The following is a 15,886-nucleotide window of genomic DNA, read 5'->3' as shown; positions in this document are numbered from 1 at the left end:
GCTAGGCCTAAGCTGCTATAAACTCGATTAAAAAATAATAAACATCGTAATATTATTAAACCAAACACTACGTACCTTTCAATTTTCACCGAGACCGAATTAAACACACCTCACTGGCAAATTTCTTTATTATCAACAGAAAAACATAGACGACGAACATTGTAAAAATTACACGGTGAAATTTCAAGCAATTTCTACGTTTCGTTTCCTGCAACATGGAGAGAAAAAAAACACCAGACTACATTGACACAACATAAGCGAAACTTTCGATATGTATGATACACTCGTTCTCTATCTATACTAACCAAACAATCCAACACTAAAGAAATATTACCTGAAAATACACGGTGCTCTGAGAAGTACACATACGCTTATACAATACTAACGAGAAATTCACGCGAATATGAAAAACGATTACAATTATTCGAGATGAATGCAAAAAGCTTTTTTAAGCACACAAAAAATGCAGTAACCAATAATATTGTCGTAATTACTTATCGATCGACAGTTTTCGATCACATGGAAAAACAACATAATAACGAATTTTCCAATTACATAATATTAAAAATAATCAACACTTTGTACATTATAATAAATTATAAATATTGACTGAGAAATTCCCTTTGTTTGTGTTTTTTGTTTTCTTTTTTTAAAGTATCATTGCACACCACATTATTTATATATACATTTTTTAATACTGTCGTATAATTATACGAAAAAGGAAAGGAAAAAAAAATAAAGAGAAAAACAAAAAAGTAAAAATAGTCAACCACAAATAATCTCATAATATTTTAATGTCCATTTTTCCTGAGATACCAATTTTTTAATTTTTTTTTTTTGGTTTTTGGTTTAAAAAACGTTTAAAATTTTTTTTAAAACACCGAAGCGAAAAAAGCATCCTATGGACTACAGCTTTGGAATAAAAACTATTTTTTTTTGTTTGTTTAAATATTTCGTTGTTTATCTACGAAGGTAGGTATTTGATACTGGTGGCAGATTACTTGACAGTGGGTAAGGGAACGAATGTTTCTTTGATGGATTGAGGTGATGTCCATTTCAATACGTAATGAGGACCGCCTGCTTTATCGTTAGTACCTGAAAATGGAAATCGTGATGTTAATCGTCGGATTATCTCGTTGCACAGGTTTATCTGGAAGGTTTGAACACTCACCAGACATACGGCTTCCACCGAATGGTTGCTGACCGACGACAGATCCGGTGCTTTTGTCATTTACGTAGAAATTACCAGCGGTGTACTTCAGTTTATCTAGGGACTCTTTGAGGAATTGTCTGCGCAGAAGAAATATACATTAAATGGCGAAACGTGTTTAGTACATTAATACAGGCTATTTTGGTAAAAAAAATGGCCCCTTCAAGTATGGTTTGTGGCAATTTTGGCAAAAAAAAGATTCGAAAATAGCAGGATTTTTGGACAATTTTGGCAAAAATTGGATCCTATTGACAATTCTGGTAAAACATGAGACTTTTTGATTATTTAAAAAAAAAAACATAAGTCTATGCAATTTGGGCGAAGAAAGGGGCATTTTTGGAAATTTTGGCCAAAAAGGGCTGATAAGAAAACGCAGAATCTTTTTTTGCTAAAAATAAATTTTTTTGACAATTTTGTAACTTTTTGGCAATTTTGGAGAAAATTAATGAGTTGACAATTTCGAGTTTTTCACAAAAATTAGGATTGCATGACAATTTTGGCAAAAATTAGGGCTTAACGATAATTTAAACAAAAAATTAAGACTTCTTGTCAATTTTGAATAAAGAAAGAACTTTCTGCAATTATAGTGAGAAACCTGGACTTTTTTTAGCAATTTTGACAAAAAAGGACATTTGAAAAACAAAAAAAAATTGACAAATGAGTACAAATTTTTCAAGAATTTCAACAAAAATTGATACTTTGACACTTTTGGTTAAAGTTAGGACTGTCTGAGAATTTAAACAAGATAAAAATCTATAATTTTTATTTTGCGGACAAAGTGGAACTTTTTGACGATTTTTTAAAAAATCGAGTTTTTTCCTCCAATGTTGGCAAAAAAAAATTGATTTTTAAATAAAACTTTTTTTGGAAATTCGCACCAAAAACAGGATTTTCAATTATCAATTCAAGGGAAAAACAGGACTTTTTAAACATCTGGCGCAAAAATCAATATTGTTTGGATGTTTGGGCAAAAAAGCAGGCATTTCTTAGCAATTTCGGGAAAATTTGGAATTTTTTGACAATTGTAGGAAAAAAATGACACTTTCTGACAATTTTGACAAAAAGCAGAAATTTTTCTGATAACTTTAACAATAAAAGACTTGAAAAAAAGCAAGATTTTTTTGACAAAAAATAAACACTTTTGAATATTCACAAGGCTGCATGCGGAAGTCGGGGGAGGGGGTGATAGCTCAAGATCAGAAATTAGGTGGATATTCGGTCTTGGCACCCTAAAAACCCAAACAAACGATATGTCATTCGACATTATTACTTTTGTTATCTTTGACCGAATTGGGGCGTCCGTAGAGGGGGTTGCGAAGACCAGATCAAAAAACCAAGCGGATATTCGGTTTTAGCGCCCTAAAAACCCAAACAAACGATATGTCACTCGACATTATCACTTTTATCATCTTTGAACTCTTTGACCGAATTGGGGTGTCCGTAGAGGGGGTTGCGAAGGTCAGATCAAAAAATCAAGTGGATATTCGGTTCTACCATCCTAAAAACCCAAACAAACGATATGTCACTCCTCACTCGACATTATCACTTTTGTCATCTTTGACCGAACTGGGGTGTCCGTAGAGGGGGTTGCGATTGTTAGATCAAAAAACCATGTAGATATTCGGTTTTAGTACCCTAAAAACCCAAACAAACGACATGTCATTCGACATTATCACTTTTGTCATCTTTGACCGAATTGGGGTGTCCGTAGAGGGAGTTGCGACGGTCAGATCAAAAAACCACGTGGATATTCGGTTTTAGCACCCTAAAAGCCCAAATAAACGATATGTCACTCGGCATCAACATTTTTCTCATCCTCGAAAGTTCGAACCCAACTAGTCTACTAGGACTGCTTGTGGTGGGGGTGGGAGTTGTAAAAGTCAGATTGAAAAAATAAGTGGACATTCGGCCTCAGCACTCGAAGAACCTCAATAAACGACATGTCTCTCGATATTAACAATTTTTTTTTTCATCCTCTGCACAAACAAGGGTTGCTTGTGAAGGGGGGAGGGGGGTTGGGGACGGTAAAACGAAGTGGATGTTCGGTCTCAGCACCCGAAAAACACGAACAAACGATATGTCACTCAATTTCAACTTTTTTTTCCATCATCAGGACAACTAAGTGTTGCTTGTGGGAGTGGGGGGGGGTTGGGACGGTTAAATTGAAAAACCAAGTGGATATTCGGTCTCAGCCCCCTGAAGAACCCAAACAAACGATATGCTACTCGATATCAACTTTTTTTTTTCATCATCAGGACAACCTGGACAACCAAGTGTTGCTGGGGGGGGTGGACGTTTAAATTGAAAAACTAAGTGCATATTCGGTCTCAGCGCCCGAAAAACACAAACAAACGATATGTCACTCCGCATTAACATTTTTTCCACCAAATTGAGCTATCAGTGGGGGGAGGGTTGAATTTTTGGGCGGATTTCAGGAAAGTTAAGGAATACTAAAATACATAATGTAAAAACATACTCATTCACATATTTTTACAATAGAGAGAGGGAGAGGGGCGTTGCTCTGTCCCAAAAATTCTCACTTATTGTGAGTACATATTCGAGACAACCACGTGTTTGAGGAACTTACTCGTTTTGAGCGAATACAGATCCGGTTAACGCGTAAGGAGTAGTAGTTTCGATTAATTTCAGCGTATTCTCGACGTCGTTATCTTTGTACACGTAAACGGTCAACACAGGTCCGAAGATTTCCTCGAACATGATCTTATTGGTTGGATTTTTCGTTTGAATGATCGTCGGTTGAACGTAGTAGCCGACTCTGGAATAAATCGATATGGATTGGTAAGAAGAATAGATGACAATATGATCATGTTTAGGGAAGATGTTTTCGCTTACTTATCGTCGTAAGTTCCTCCGCCAATGATTTCAAGTTCGGGAGACTGCTTGGCGTACTCGATGTAGCTTTTTATCCGATCGAAAGCTTTCTTATCAATGACAGCCGAGGTGAAGGAGGAGAAATCGGAAACGTCGCCGGTTTTCAGTGTGCTTCTGACTTGTAATAAGCCCTCTTTGATCTGGAAATCGACCAATAGTTTAGAAAAATTGATACATACAATAATAAATTCTTTAACCGGATAATATTTGCAAAAATTCAAAAAAAAAAAACATTCTATAATTTTTTGAACATCTTGTAGTTGGACTTGGCATCGAGCTAAGTCAAAATTTCCACCGGATTAATTTATTCCACGGAATCTACGAATCGTACCTTGGGCCATAACGATTCTGGAACATATATTCTCGAACAAGCTGAGCACTTTTGACCGCAGTATTCGAAGGCAGATCGTATAGTTCCATTGATCACCGAGTCAACATCGGCCGAAGGATGCACGAAATGGTAATTTTTGCCACCGCATTCGCCTATCAGACGAGGAAAGTTGCGATAATTGTTGATATTTTGGCCGACTTGAGTCCATAATCTATTGAAAGTTCTGTAAAATAAATAAATTCGAGTGAGTAAAACCAGTCTAGACTTTTATCGAGCATTTTGTGAATTAGTAAAGCAATTACACAGGCGTTTGAATGATTGAAAAGGAAGCAGACAGAAGAGAAAACTCAGATAATAGTTCGATTTTTAAAGCAGTTTTTTGATGTAGTTGCTTTCCTTGGATTTACCTTGGATATCATTTTTAGAACTTTAATTTACGCCTATCTCTTCTCAATCACTCAAACCTTCCCGAATACACAAAAAAATGTGACAAAATTACACAACCATATTACACCAACAACACAACTACGAATTTCTACGCATTCTCGCCAATATGAATGGTCTAGAAATTAAAAATCCCGCTAAGCAGAATCGATTTCCAGACCATTCATGTAATCAGACCACATCTCGGAATAACTTACGGGACAGATCCGGTGAAATTAATACCGGCTAAATAGGGCGAGGCGGTAATCGTATCACCGAATACGGGACCATCGGCGGGTACAAAATTCACAACACCGGCAGGTACTCCTGCTTCAGTCATCACTTTGAATATAGTCCAATTAGAAAGTAACGCAGTGTCTGATGGTTTCCATAGCACTGCGCATCCCTATTTATATTATATTCTCGTAAGTATCACGCGCGTAATTCACTTAGGTTTACGTTAGCCTAAAAACTCTAAATCCGTTTCCAAATTTACCATTAAGGCAGGAGTGTACGATAAGTTGCCTCCGATGGCAGTGAAGTTGAATGGAGATACGGCAGCTACGAATCCGTCTAGACCACGATATCGCAACGAATTCAAGGTAACTTGGGGTTCTTCGCTGATAGGCTGGTATTTCGTTAGTTCAGTCGCGAAGAAAGCGTTGAACCTGAAACGTCACGTAATTATAATCCGATCAAAATTATGCTAATTTTAGGCTATAAGTCGATTTTTAATTACCTGACGAAATCAATCAGTTCGCAAGCTGCGTCGATTTCCGCCTGAATGACGGTTTTACTTTGGCCTGCCATCGTCGTCGCGTTCAAAGCTGATCGATATTTCGTAGCCATCAGATCGGCTGCTTTTCTCCATATCGAGACTTTCTCGCGTAAAGGTACCCGGTCCCATTCTAATTGCGCTTTGGTCGCAACGTCGATTGCTTTTTTCACCAAATCCTTTCGAGAACAAAAAATCAATCAGGTAAAATGCTTCGAGATCGGTTATCTTTGAGTAAACACTTCAGTGTGTTGAGGTAACTTACCGGAGTAGCGTAATAAAACTTGGCGATTTTCTTCTGATGATCGTGAGGCTATATAGAGATAAAACACTCGAAAGATAAGATTTCTTTACTCGAAACATAATCTACGGTCATACATTGGTAAATATTTACCATCGTTTGATATCTGACATCAGAAGTGGTGAACTTCTCGTTACCAATGACAATAGGTACTTCTTCGACATTTTCGTACACATGTTTTAACGCACTCTTCAATCTATTTTGTTCATCGGCTGTCGACGGATCTGAGTAATCTACGAATACAATATCTCATTACTTTCATCCTTCGTAGTAACTAAAGCCTAATGGAAAATACTTTTCGGTTCTAGTGCCAAAGTGTTTGTTTTCGTTTACGTACGTACGACGCGTATAAAAATAAACCGATGGCCTCGAGTAAATATAAAATCGATAATGATATGCATTCGTACACTCGACGTACGTACGTGTTCCAGATACAAATCACATTCGCAAAAATTTCTCACATATTTACAAAAGGTTATCGAATCAATTCGATTAAATTCATTATCTTATCTCTCTAGAGTGTGTAACCGTCGTAACCCATACTTACCCAATATAGGTTCGTTTTTGACGGTGAAATAATCCGAAGGGGAAGCCCTCGATACGACCGAGCTAGCATATCGTTGATATATTCTGTAAAACAATTATTTACACAAGATAACACCAACAGAAGAGCCGACAATGTATGCGGAAGCATTTAGGCGAACGTTCGTCTCGAGTGGTTATAGCAAGCTCTTATCGAATATTATCTCCAATTACCTTTGTACGTTACCGGTTGGAATGATTTGAAGTCGAAACATTTTTTTCGCTATCATTAATTACCTAAACTGATTACATAATTAATTAATCGTCTATTATCGAACGTATTAGTAATCGAAGCGTATTGATGAGATGTTTTCTTACCTTGATATCCTTCAAGTTCAAAGCATTCGTAGACGTAGACCGTTGAGTTCGGGCTGGAACGGTTATGGAATTTGGACGCTAAAGAGGAAGGTGCTCAAACTAAGGGGGGTAACCGCACTACAAATTTGGAAAAGGAATAAAGGGATTAGAAAAATCAATCAAGATTTTTAACAAACTTCGCTAATAATAATTTTCCATCGTAAACACACGATCATTCAATAACAAATGACGTCATCGCCAGAGACCTATTTCTGGAGGATAGGCAACGGTTTTGTTTTGCAAATTTGCGAATTTTTCTTTTACCGGTAATTACGGTAAATGAACTGGAAAATGGGGGAAAATCTTCTTCTTGCACGTTGGAACTTGAAAACTGCAGCTGAAAATCGAACAAATCACTCAAGAATGAAGAAACTCAAATTAGAATTGCAATTGTTCACTAAACAACACGTTAGCAAGGAATAAAATCCTTATCAGTGGAAAAATTTTACAACGTTGTAAATCTAACGATGCTCCGAACGACTTCAAAGAGATTTTCCATCTCTCTCCACCCTTTCTTTCGATCACAGCTGAAAAAATATTGACTTTTCAGCGTAATAAAACACATAGTCGAATAGATTCTTTGAGACAGCAACCGCAGAACCTAATTTCTTCGAATAAATCAACGTTCAAACTTGAAAATAACATGTATTACTAGTAAAATGTTGTAGTTTCCAGCGCAGAAAATTATCTCGCTGCTTATTACGTAATATTTTCACAGCTTAAACAAAGTAAAACGAACAAATAAGTGTTAAAAAAAAAAAAAAAAACGCACTAAATCAAAGAATAAGGGAAACACAAGGAAACACTCAATATCACAATCAAGACCATTACTCGTACTTTACTTATGCTTGGTAAGTTGAGGCGCGGAAAGTTTAACTTTACCGGGGAAGTTTCTAGCTAAATCTTGATCTTTGACGAACTTGAGTAAATCTTTTTCTCGAGTTGAAGCTGCTCGATCTTTCAGGAAGACGTTCAAAGCAGTCTTCGCAGTTTTACCTCGTTTACCCGTACCTGGGGTTAATTTTACTTTATACCTGAAACAAGATTTGAAATTTCGTTTATTCGAAGTTCAATGATCTTATCGCGATAGTGACGATCATCGATATACACTTACTTATAATTAACAATAGCGTTATAAGGAGCGATCACAGGAACTGCGAATAGAAGTTCGTCTTCGGCGACTGGTTGCCCTGTCAACGAATCCAACATATCGATATCGTTAGCTGTAGTCAACTCGTTGACTTCTTTGTCTTCGTCATCTTCTTCGTTTTCGGTCGCGTATGCTTTTTGTACCTCTTCGTCGGCTGCTGATAGAAGCTGCACAGGTGCGGGTGCTTTTTTCGGCTGGGGTTCTTTTTTGCTAACGACTACCGGGGTTGATTTCTTGTTTTTCTTCTTCTTTTTATCTTCTTTTTTATCGGATGATCCCTAAAATGAGAAAATACTCGCGAGTTGAGCATCGAGGAGGCAGGAACAACAGTGAATTTGAAACTATTATGTCCACGTACTTGGAGAATTTTCATTCTCATTTCACGTTCTTCTTCGTCTTGATCTTTGTATTTTTCTTTGATTTTTTTCAACTTGCTTTTCTGACCTCTTTTCGGTTTACTTTCTTTTTGTTCGACTTTTACGGTATCTTTAGTTTCTTCTGCGGGTCAAAACAAGATAAACAATTTGGTAAATATTATTTCAATATTTTTATAATTTGTAAAAAAGCTGAACGAAGGTAACTTTGATTACCTTTTTCGCTAATCTGTCTGCTAAACGAGACTTTCTTATCGTTTTTCTTCGCTTCTTTTGGTTTAATAACGATCGGTTTATCGTCGCCTAGATAAATAACGTAATCTTCGTCGTGTTCGCTGCTGACCGATTTTCTTTCTTCTTTTTTAACAGGTTTTTCCAACGTTGGAACCTTCACTTCGATACTGTATTGATTACTGAAGAAAGAATTGAGTTTAATAAGTCATAAAACTAGAACTGAAGTTCAAAAAGATTAGAATTAGACACTAACTTATCGGATTGAGGAACTACAACTACTTCGGTATCTGGATAAGCTGAAGCAGAATCTTCATTCGAAGTCGATTCGGTATTTCCTTCTGCAGTCGCGTTATCTTCTTCTAAATATGAAAACAGGAAATTTTTTCATTACTCGAGGTGAATTTTTTGACCATTAGGTGGGATTTTGATACTGGATTTTGACTTTTACAATAATTATTTCCAAAATTTGGCAGAAAAGAGGGGAAAAGTCATGTCAAGTAATTCTAGGTCAAAATAGACAAATTTTGGGTATTATGTATTTCGATTTTGAAGAAATTTTAGTTATGAAGGGAGGCGTTCGAGGAGCAAAATTAAAAAAGTGAATCGAAATTAGAATACAGCGCATCCGAAAACCTAATAAAAAAAACTAATAATAGTCGGGGAGCCCACTTAAGAATAAATTGCAGCCCCCCCGGTCGATCCTACGGAGCAACTTTTTTCTTTCAGGGGGGGGAGTCCTAAGGAACATTTCTAGCCCTTGTACTCATTACAAAGCCATTTTTACTCTGCAAACTAATTTCAATACGCTACGAAGTCAACTGCAGGGGGATTTCAAGTTGTTTTGGAGCATCCAGCGATTTTTTGAAAATTACTGGAGCCTCCAGGAGATTTTTGAAACTTTGAATTTCCTTAAAATTTCATTAAACGGAGATGGAAAGTCAAAATTCATTCTGCAAACTAATTTCAATACGCTACGAAGTCGTCTGCTGGTGGATTTCAAGTCGTTTTGGAGCCTCCAGCGACTTTTGGAAAGGTCATGTGGTATTTTTTGGAAAATTGAAATTTCCAAAAAGTAGCTGGAAGCTTCAAAATTATTTAAAACCATTTGAAACCACCATGTAGTCGACTTCATATCGTATTGAAATTAGTTTGCGAAGTAAATTTCAGCTTGCCTACTCCATTTGGTAATGTTGCGGGAATTTCAAGTTTCAAAAATCTACTGGTGGCTCCAGTAATTTTCAAAAAGTCGCTGGAGGCTCCAAAAAGATTTGAACCCACTTGAAGTCGTCTTCAGAGGATGTTAAAATTGGAGTGTAGAGTAAATTTCAGCTTTCCATCGCCATTTGATGAAATTTTAAGGAAATTCAAAGTTTCAAAAATCTCCTGGAGGCTCCAGGAATTATCAAAAAGTCACCGGAGGCTACAAAACGACTTGAAATTCACCTGCAGTACTTCGTAGCGCATTGAAATTAGTTTGCAGAATAAATTTCAGCTTTCCAACTCCATTTTGGTGAAATTTTGTGGGAATTTCGAGTTTCAAAAATCTGCTGGAGGCTCCAGAACTGCTCAAAACGGTTTGAAACAGTTTCCAATCGATTTGTCATGTCAAAAACAGGGTGTTTCTCAAATTTCAGCGTTCTTGGTCAATTTGGTAAAATTTTGATTTTTTTCCCTCATTTTTGACCTAAATTTGATTTTCAAAAATTCACCAAAAATCGAAAAACGCACTTTAGCATTTGAAATTTTGACTGGTGATGAATTTTTGCTTGATCTTTCGATCTACCTTTGTACAGTTTGAAAAATGTTGTGCAAGTCCTATGTTGGAACGCAAAATCTGCGATTTCGGCTTACCTGTCAACCAAAATGGCCGCCATTTTGTAAGTAGGGCCACTGTTTTTTTTGAGTACAAGGGCTAGAAATATTCCTTAGGACACCCCCTCTAAGAAAAAAGTTGCCCCGGAGGATCGACCGGTGGGGGGGGGGTGCAATTTATCCTTAATCCTTAAGTGGGCTTCCCGAATATAAGCCAATTTTGGAGGAGGAAGCAACCGGGGGGGGGGGCGTTGGAGAGGTCGAATCAAAAAAATGAATTTATATTTGTATTTAGCGCTCTTGAAAACATATGAAACGATATGTCTTACGATATTTGATATTATGAGTCTTCGTACCCCCCGCCCCCCCCCCATTTTGAAAATCTCATTATAAATATTATAAGACTGTGTGCTTCCTAAATTTTCTTCAAATTTTTAAATTATATCTCTGAAATTTGTGTAGCTTTCGAAAATTATGATACGAAGCTTTTAAAAGAAAGGAGAAGTCGAGAGGCAATTCCTTCATTGATTTCAACTACAAAATAAAATGATTGGAAAACCCATCGCAAATGTTTGACCAAACGAGATGGAGAAATTTCATATGTTTCCAAGCTAAAAATTCAAATTTACCATCGCTGGATTCTCCCTCGAGTTCGATCTCTTCCAAGGGCTCGTTCTGCACATCGTTTGCTTCATTCTGACCATCGTCTATCTCCCTCTTCTTACGTTCATTCAAATGCCTACGAAAATAAAACATCATTAATTGTATCACCAAAATTTCCCAATTTGAAAAATCAATCAAACTCGACAGAATTTGTCGTAGATTTACTCATCAAACGTGTACCTTTCTAACGACCCATCGTCTAATTTGAACATAAACGTGAATCCCATAATAAGATGACACTGAGGAAGGAAATTCTTCTTGCCACGTATCATGAAACTACCCGTAGCAAGGTATTCTCCGGTTGGAGCAGTTTTCGAGACTTGATTCGCGTACACCCACCATGCACTGGTGACCACTTTAGCTTCCCAAGCTGTACTGTAGCACATAGCCATGGTACCAGCTTCGATGAGCGTTTTAGGAGGCACTGGATCGGATTTAGGGTTCTTGATAACGATACTACTGGCACCGACGATACCTGCGTGTACGTAGATGTCGTTTTTCTTCAGGTATCTCTTGACGATTAACTCGTTTTGTTGTTGGTCTCGGCCGCCGATTACTAAAATGGCAAAAAAAATAAAATATTGGAGTATTAAACGTTATACGAAAGAGCAGAACATGGATTGAAATCGAGCAAGGATGGAGTCAAGTACCTAGATAATTTTCTGACGAGATAAACCAGAAGAATTTTTCGAACCAGTATACTTTACGAGCTTTACTAATGCTGACGCTGGTTTTGACCTCTTTTAACGTCATTTTGGTTTTCTTCTCGGCCGATTTGAACGCTTTGTCTTGCGATTCGATTGTTTTCTTTTGTTTAGTAGCAGCTTGACGACGTTTTTCATAATACCTAATAACACAATCAAGTTATTAACACCGTACAAAATACATATTTTATGGTATTAAAAAACCAACCTTTTAGCATTAGCGTGAGCTGACAAATCTAAATCGATATCAACCAACGATGGTTTGAACAGAACTTCACCGGTTTCATCGTATTCCTCGTAAGGATCGCTAAATTAAAACTCAGTAAATTAATACACCGTGAAATGAAACCATTTCAACGAATAAATTCCAAAACCTTACGTTAATAACAAAGTAATATTGTTAATATGCAATTTCAATTCTTTAATCACACATGCCACCGAATCACCGCAATTGGTAGCTTCCTTGACGAGATTTTTAATATCAGACCAAGGCATCTGATTAGCTATAGCCTTTCTAATGGCTAAAATAGCATCGTCGACTAGTTCCTGATTACGTGTGATTAGCTCTGCTTTCTTCGTATCTTCAACTTGGGATTTTTCCAACTGCATTATTCTTTTTTCGTGATCTTTACGAACATTATCCAGTTTTTTCAATGCTGACATTTCCTAAATCAATAGTCCATGAAATCGAATGTAAAATATCTCGTTTTAAAGTAACCGAGCATAGATTACATACTTGTTGAACTCCTTTCATATCGATTTTTTGACTCTCCATGTTGGAGAAAAATTCATCGACCGATTTATCGAACGAATCGTACTCGATGTAAGGGGCATTTTTACTTTGCTCGAATATCATCGGATGAAATTCTTGATTACTGAAGAAATCTTGACCATCCTTGATTCCTTTTTCTTTCTTCTGAATGATGTACCCCTGCGTAAAATGCTCGATTATAGTTCACCTATTCTAAAAGGTTGTATTTGTGTCTAAGAATATGATTCGACGATTACTTTATGATCAGGAGTAAACGCCGCATCGATGATCGCCTCAGCTATACCGAAAGCTTCGATGATTTTAGAAATATCCTCCACGTTGAAACTCTTCACTTTGGTAGAAGGTGGTAGACCAACTTTTAGCAACATATGTTCGATAACAGCAGGACCATAGACTGAAATAGCAAATCGAACGTAAGAATTAATCATTCGTTGCAACAATAAAACTATATCGATACTCGATACGAAAACTAACTCAAATGCGGATTCAGTAATTTCTTCAACGTATCGTCGGGTTTAGCTCCGGCAATAATTTCTTTTAGCTGATCTTCCGAAGGAGGTAGTGGGCGAGTTTTACCTCTATCAGAAGGATATTGCTCACGTACCATGAACCTAAAACCGAATCGAATCGATATCAACTCACGAACTCGAATATTACGGTAATTGACTAATTATCACCGAAGAAAAACTCACTTGACATCTTCTCCTTCTGTATGAGGTCTCAATATATTCAAAATAATGTGTTCGTGATCGGTAAAAATAATGTTTCCTCTGTCGTATAATTCTAAAATAACATGATACGCCGCTTCACCAGAACCAAATTGTAAATCAACGATACGATCTATACCGAGCTGAACCAACTTCTCCAATCTCTTGTTACGAATATGTTTCCTCAACTGAGTAATAAATCAGAAATATTACAGTATAGTAGATAGTTAGATACCCAAGATCAATCAATATATAACATTGAGATGATATTACTTTCATACTGAAACCCGAAGGAGCCATATTCTTCGGCCATTCGAACGACGTAGTATGAATTCGAGTACCAGCTTCCATCAAAAGCACAGCTTTATTTTCACCTTGTTGTAATCTAATCAGGTACGTTTTGTTGTCTATGTCGTAGACTTGATTCACACGCATACCGATCAATCTGTTCAATCGAATAAATTTACAGATTAATGAACGATATTGTAATCCATGTAAATGTTGCAATATGCGAATGAATTATAGTGTTACCTTTGGAGCTCAACGACGGAGCAGATTAGATCGTACGTGTTGAATCTGTTCTTCATTTTGGAATTCGGCGACTTACAAACACGTGTTTTATACCATTAATTGAATTATTAAAACATTAAATACTTCAATTACGTGGAATTAAACGGATTATCGTAATTATTGCGGTGAATTCTGCAACACGAAGTTATGAATGTTCCTGTTATCAATTCATGCAAAACAACGAACGTTTCGATATCGATTTATTCAATCACAATTGAGGCTGCAACCCATGGTGCAGCGCTAGTGTCGCTATTAGTGATAACAGTTGAAATAGGGGTCTGATGTATTGGATTATATGGGAAAATTTCGAATTATTGCATTATTTTATAACTGAAAGAAGTAAAGACTTATTTAAATGTAAGCATCTTTAGTAGAATTTCACGCTCTTTCATAAAATGTCAACAGAAAAATTCTACGTGCAATAATTTCGGAGCAGAGTTGGCGCGATTCCAGGAGCTTGAGAATCGGATTCCAAATGGTGTGATTCCACAAAATTTTGAGTCCCGATTCCGCTCATCAGATTCGCCAGATATAGGAATCCGAATCCGAATCGTAATTTTCGATTCCGATTCCTTTCGCGACTCCGATTCAGATTCCACTCACGACTCATCTTAGGATCCTCTCACGACTCCAACCAGATTCCTCTCACGACTCCAGCCAGATTCCCATCACAACTCCTTAAATTTCATAAAAATGAAGCATTGAAGATGAAATGAAAATGAACATTCTAACAAACATTAGTAAATAAATATAAAGGCTCGTCCGTACTGGTACCTAATTAAAAAGCAAGAAATAAAATAAATTGAAAAATGAAAATACATTCTGTTGTTCTGTAGCTGTATTTTGTTTTTCAATGAATTCAGGAATATTACAAATAATATCTGTAAATGTAAGATAGAAATAAATTCTACTTATTCCACTGAGGCACTGATTTTTCAATTCAGCAGTTTCATACATATTCGAAAAAATGATGCTTTTTTCATTCACATTATTTGTTGAAGAATCCCCCCCTCCCCCCCAAAAAAAACAAATCGATTGGAAACGGTTTCAACCCGTTTTGAGCAATTCTGGAGCCTCCAGCCGATTTTTTAAACTCGAAATCAGGGCTGTTAGACACGAAACGTAAACGTGTCGTTTCGTTTCGGTTGAGCTCTTTGAACCAAACTGTTTCGTTATCCCGTTTCGTTTCATTCCATAAAAGTGGTATCATTTCGTTTCGTGCCATATCGTTTCGTGCCGTTTCGTGTCGTTTCGTTTCGTTTCCTTCCAGCCAAAAAAAGTGAGAAAAGCGGACATTTTTAGTAGTAAATGCAGAAGAGAACCCCCCTAAAGGCTCTAAATGGATAAAATTTGAGTGAATTTGACAAAATTTGGTCAAAATTTACAAAAAAAACTTGCCATGAAAATCCGAAAATTGCAGAAACAGAAATGATTTGTTTCGTTATAACGTTGCGTTTTGTGTAATTTTTTTTGATTCGTTTTGTTTCGTGTCTCGTTTCGTGTCCAAAGGAAAAAATTACCGTTTCGTTTCGTGTCTTTCGTTTCGTTTCGTTTCGTATTAACAGCCCTGCTCGAAATTCTCACAAAATTCCATCAAATTGGAGTTGAAAAGCTAAAATTTATTCTAAAAACTAATTTCAATACGCTACGAAGTACTGCAGGTAAATTTCAAGTCATTTTAGAGCCTCCAACGCATTTTTTGAAAATTATTGGAGCCTCCAGTAGATTTTTTAAACTTGAAATTTCTCCAAAATTTCATCAAACCAAGATGGACAGTCGAAATTCATTCTGCAAACTGATTTTAATACGCTACGAAGTTGACTGATGGTGAATTTCAAGTTGTTTTGGAGCCTTCTGCAACTTTTTGAAAGGTTGTATGACGTTTTTTTGGAAAAGTGAAATTTCCTAAAAGTAGCTGGAAGCTTCAAAACCATTTGAAACCACCATGTAGTCTGCGAAGTAAATTTCAGCTTGCCAACTCCATTTGATAAATTAATGTTGGAGACATTTCAAGTTTCAAAAATCTACT

The 15,886-nt window shown here is 36.6% G+C and overlaps 2 protein-coding genes across 3 annotated transcripts; both read right to left on the bottom strand.

Moving 5' to 3' along the window:
- Nucleotides 1–110: 110 nt before the first annotated feature.
- Nucleotides 111–7,078, bottom strand: P5CDh1 (delta-1-Pyrroline-5-carboxylate dehydrogenase 1). 2 transcript variants are annotated; one of them, XM_065363399.1, is made up of 13 exons: nucleotides 6,833–7,078; nucleotides 6,689–6,756; nucleotides 6,480–6,562; nucleotides 6,026–6,165; nucleotides 5,897–5,944; nucleotides 5,596–5,810; nucleotides 5,353–5,524; nucleotides 5,075–5,262; nucleotides 4,434–4,656; nucleotides 4,064–4,242; nucleotides 3,798–3,986; nucleotides 1,172–1,290; nucleotides 111–1,095 (listed from the first exon to the last, which is right to left on the bottom strand). In XM_065363399.1, exons 2-13 carry the CDS (start codon nucleotides 6,742–6,744, stop codon nucleotides 998–1,000), a joined length of 1,710 nt encoding a protein of 569 aa, XP_065219471.1. In that variant the 5' UTR covers nucleotides 6,745–6,756; nucleotides 6,833–7,078; the 3' UTR covers nucleotides 111–997. The 2 variants fall into 2 exon arrangements, with proteins under 2 accessions (XP_065219471.1, XP_065219472.1); XM_065363400.1 differs by having other exon boundaries at nucleotides 6,689–6,751.
- A 418-nt stretch (nucleotides 7,079–7,496) lies between these two features.
- Nucleotides 7,497–14,039, bottom strand: Clbn (Nuclear export mediator factor NEMF homolog Clbn). Its single transcript, XM_065363396.1, has 16 exons — nucleotides 13,819–14,039; nucleotides 13,561–13,732; nucleotides 13,273–13,475; nucleotides 13,055–13,191; nucleotides 12,817–12,974; nucleotides 12,545–12,739; nucleotides 12,188–12,474; nucleotides 12,017–12,115; nucleotides 11,755–11,951; nucleotides 11,285–11,660; nucleotides 11,071–11,180; nucleotides 8,883–8,988; nucleotides 8,612–8,808; nucleotides 8,380–8,519; nucleotides 7,986–8,299; nucleotides 7,497–7,905 (listed from the first exon to the last, which is right to left on the bottom strand). The coding sequence occupies exons 1-16, from the start codon at nucleotides 13,872–13,874 to the stop codon at nucleotides 7,710–7,712; spliced, it is 2,943 nt and encodes a 980-aa protein (XP_065219468.1). The 5' UTR covers nucleotides 13,875–14,039; the 3' UTR covers nucleotides 7,497–7,709.
- Between the last annotated feature and the right edge of the window lie 1,847 nt (nucleotides 14,040–15,886).

This window comes from Planococcus citri, chromosome 4 (assembly GCF_950023065.1).
Source record: "Planococcus citri chromosome 4, ihPlaCitr1.1, whole genome shotgun sequence".
Taxonomy (NCBI): Eukaryota; Metazoa; Arthropoda; class Insecta; order Hemiptera; family Pseudococcidae; genus Planococcus; species Planococcus citri.
Note: the sequence above shows the minus strand (reverse complement) of the source record. Positions and strands in the feature narration are given on the sequence as shown.

Excerpts from the sequence above, each read along its gene's own strand:
- P5CDh1 (XM_065363399.1), bottom strand. The coding sequence starts at position 6,744 with ATGATAGCGAAAAAAATGTTTCGACTTCAAATCATTCCAACCGGTAAC. Across the intron at positions 6,166-6,479 it reads CAAAAACGAACCTATATTGG|ATTACTCAGATCCGTCGACA; the intron begins GTAAGTATGGGT and ends TTGTATTCGTAG. Across the intron at positions 1,096-1,171 it reads CGGTGGAAGCCGTATGTCTG|GTACTAACGATAAAGCAGGC; the intron begins GTGAGTGTTCAA and ends TTCCATTTTCAG.
- Clbn (XM_065363396.1), bottom strand. The coding sequence starts at position 13,874 with ATGAAGAACAGATTCAACACGTACGATCTAATCTGCTCCGTCGTTGAG. Across the intron at positions 13,733-13,818 it reads TCCGTCGTTGAGCTCCAAAG|ATTGATCGGTATGCGTGTGA; the intron begins GTAACACTATAA and ends TCGATTGAACAG. Across the intron at positions 13,476-13,560 it reads CTTCGGGTTTCAGTATGAAA|TTGAGGAAACATATTCGTAA; the intron begins GTAATATCATCT and ends TTTATTACTCAG.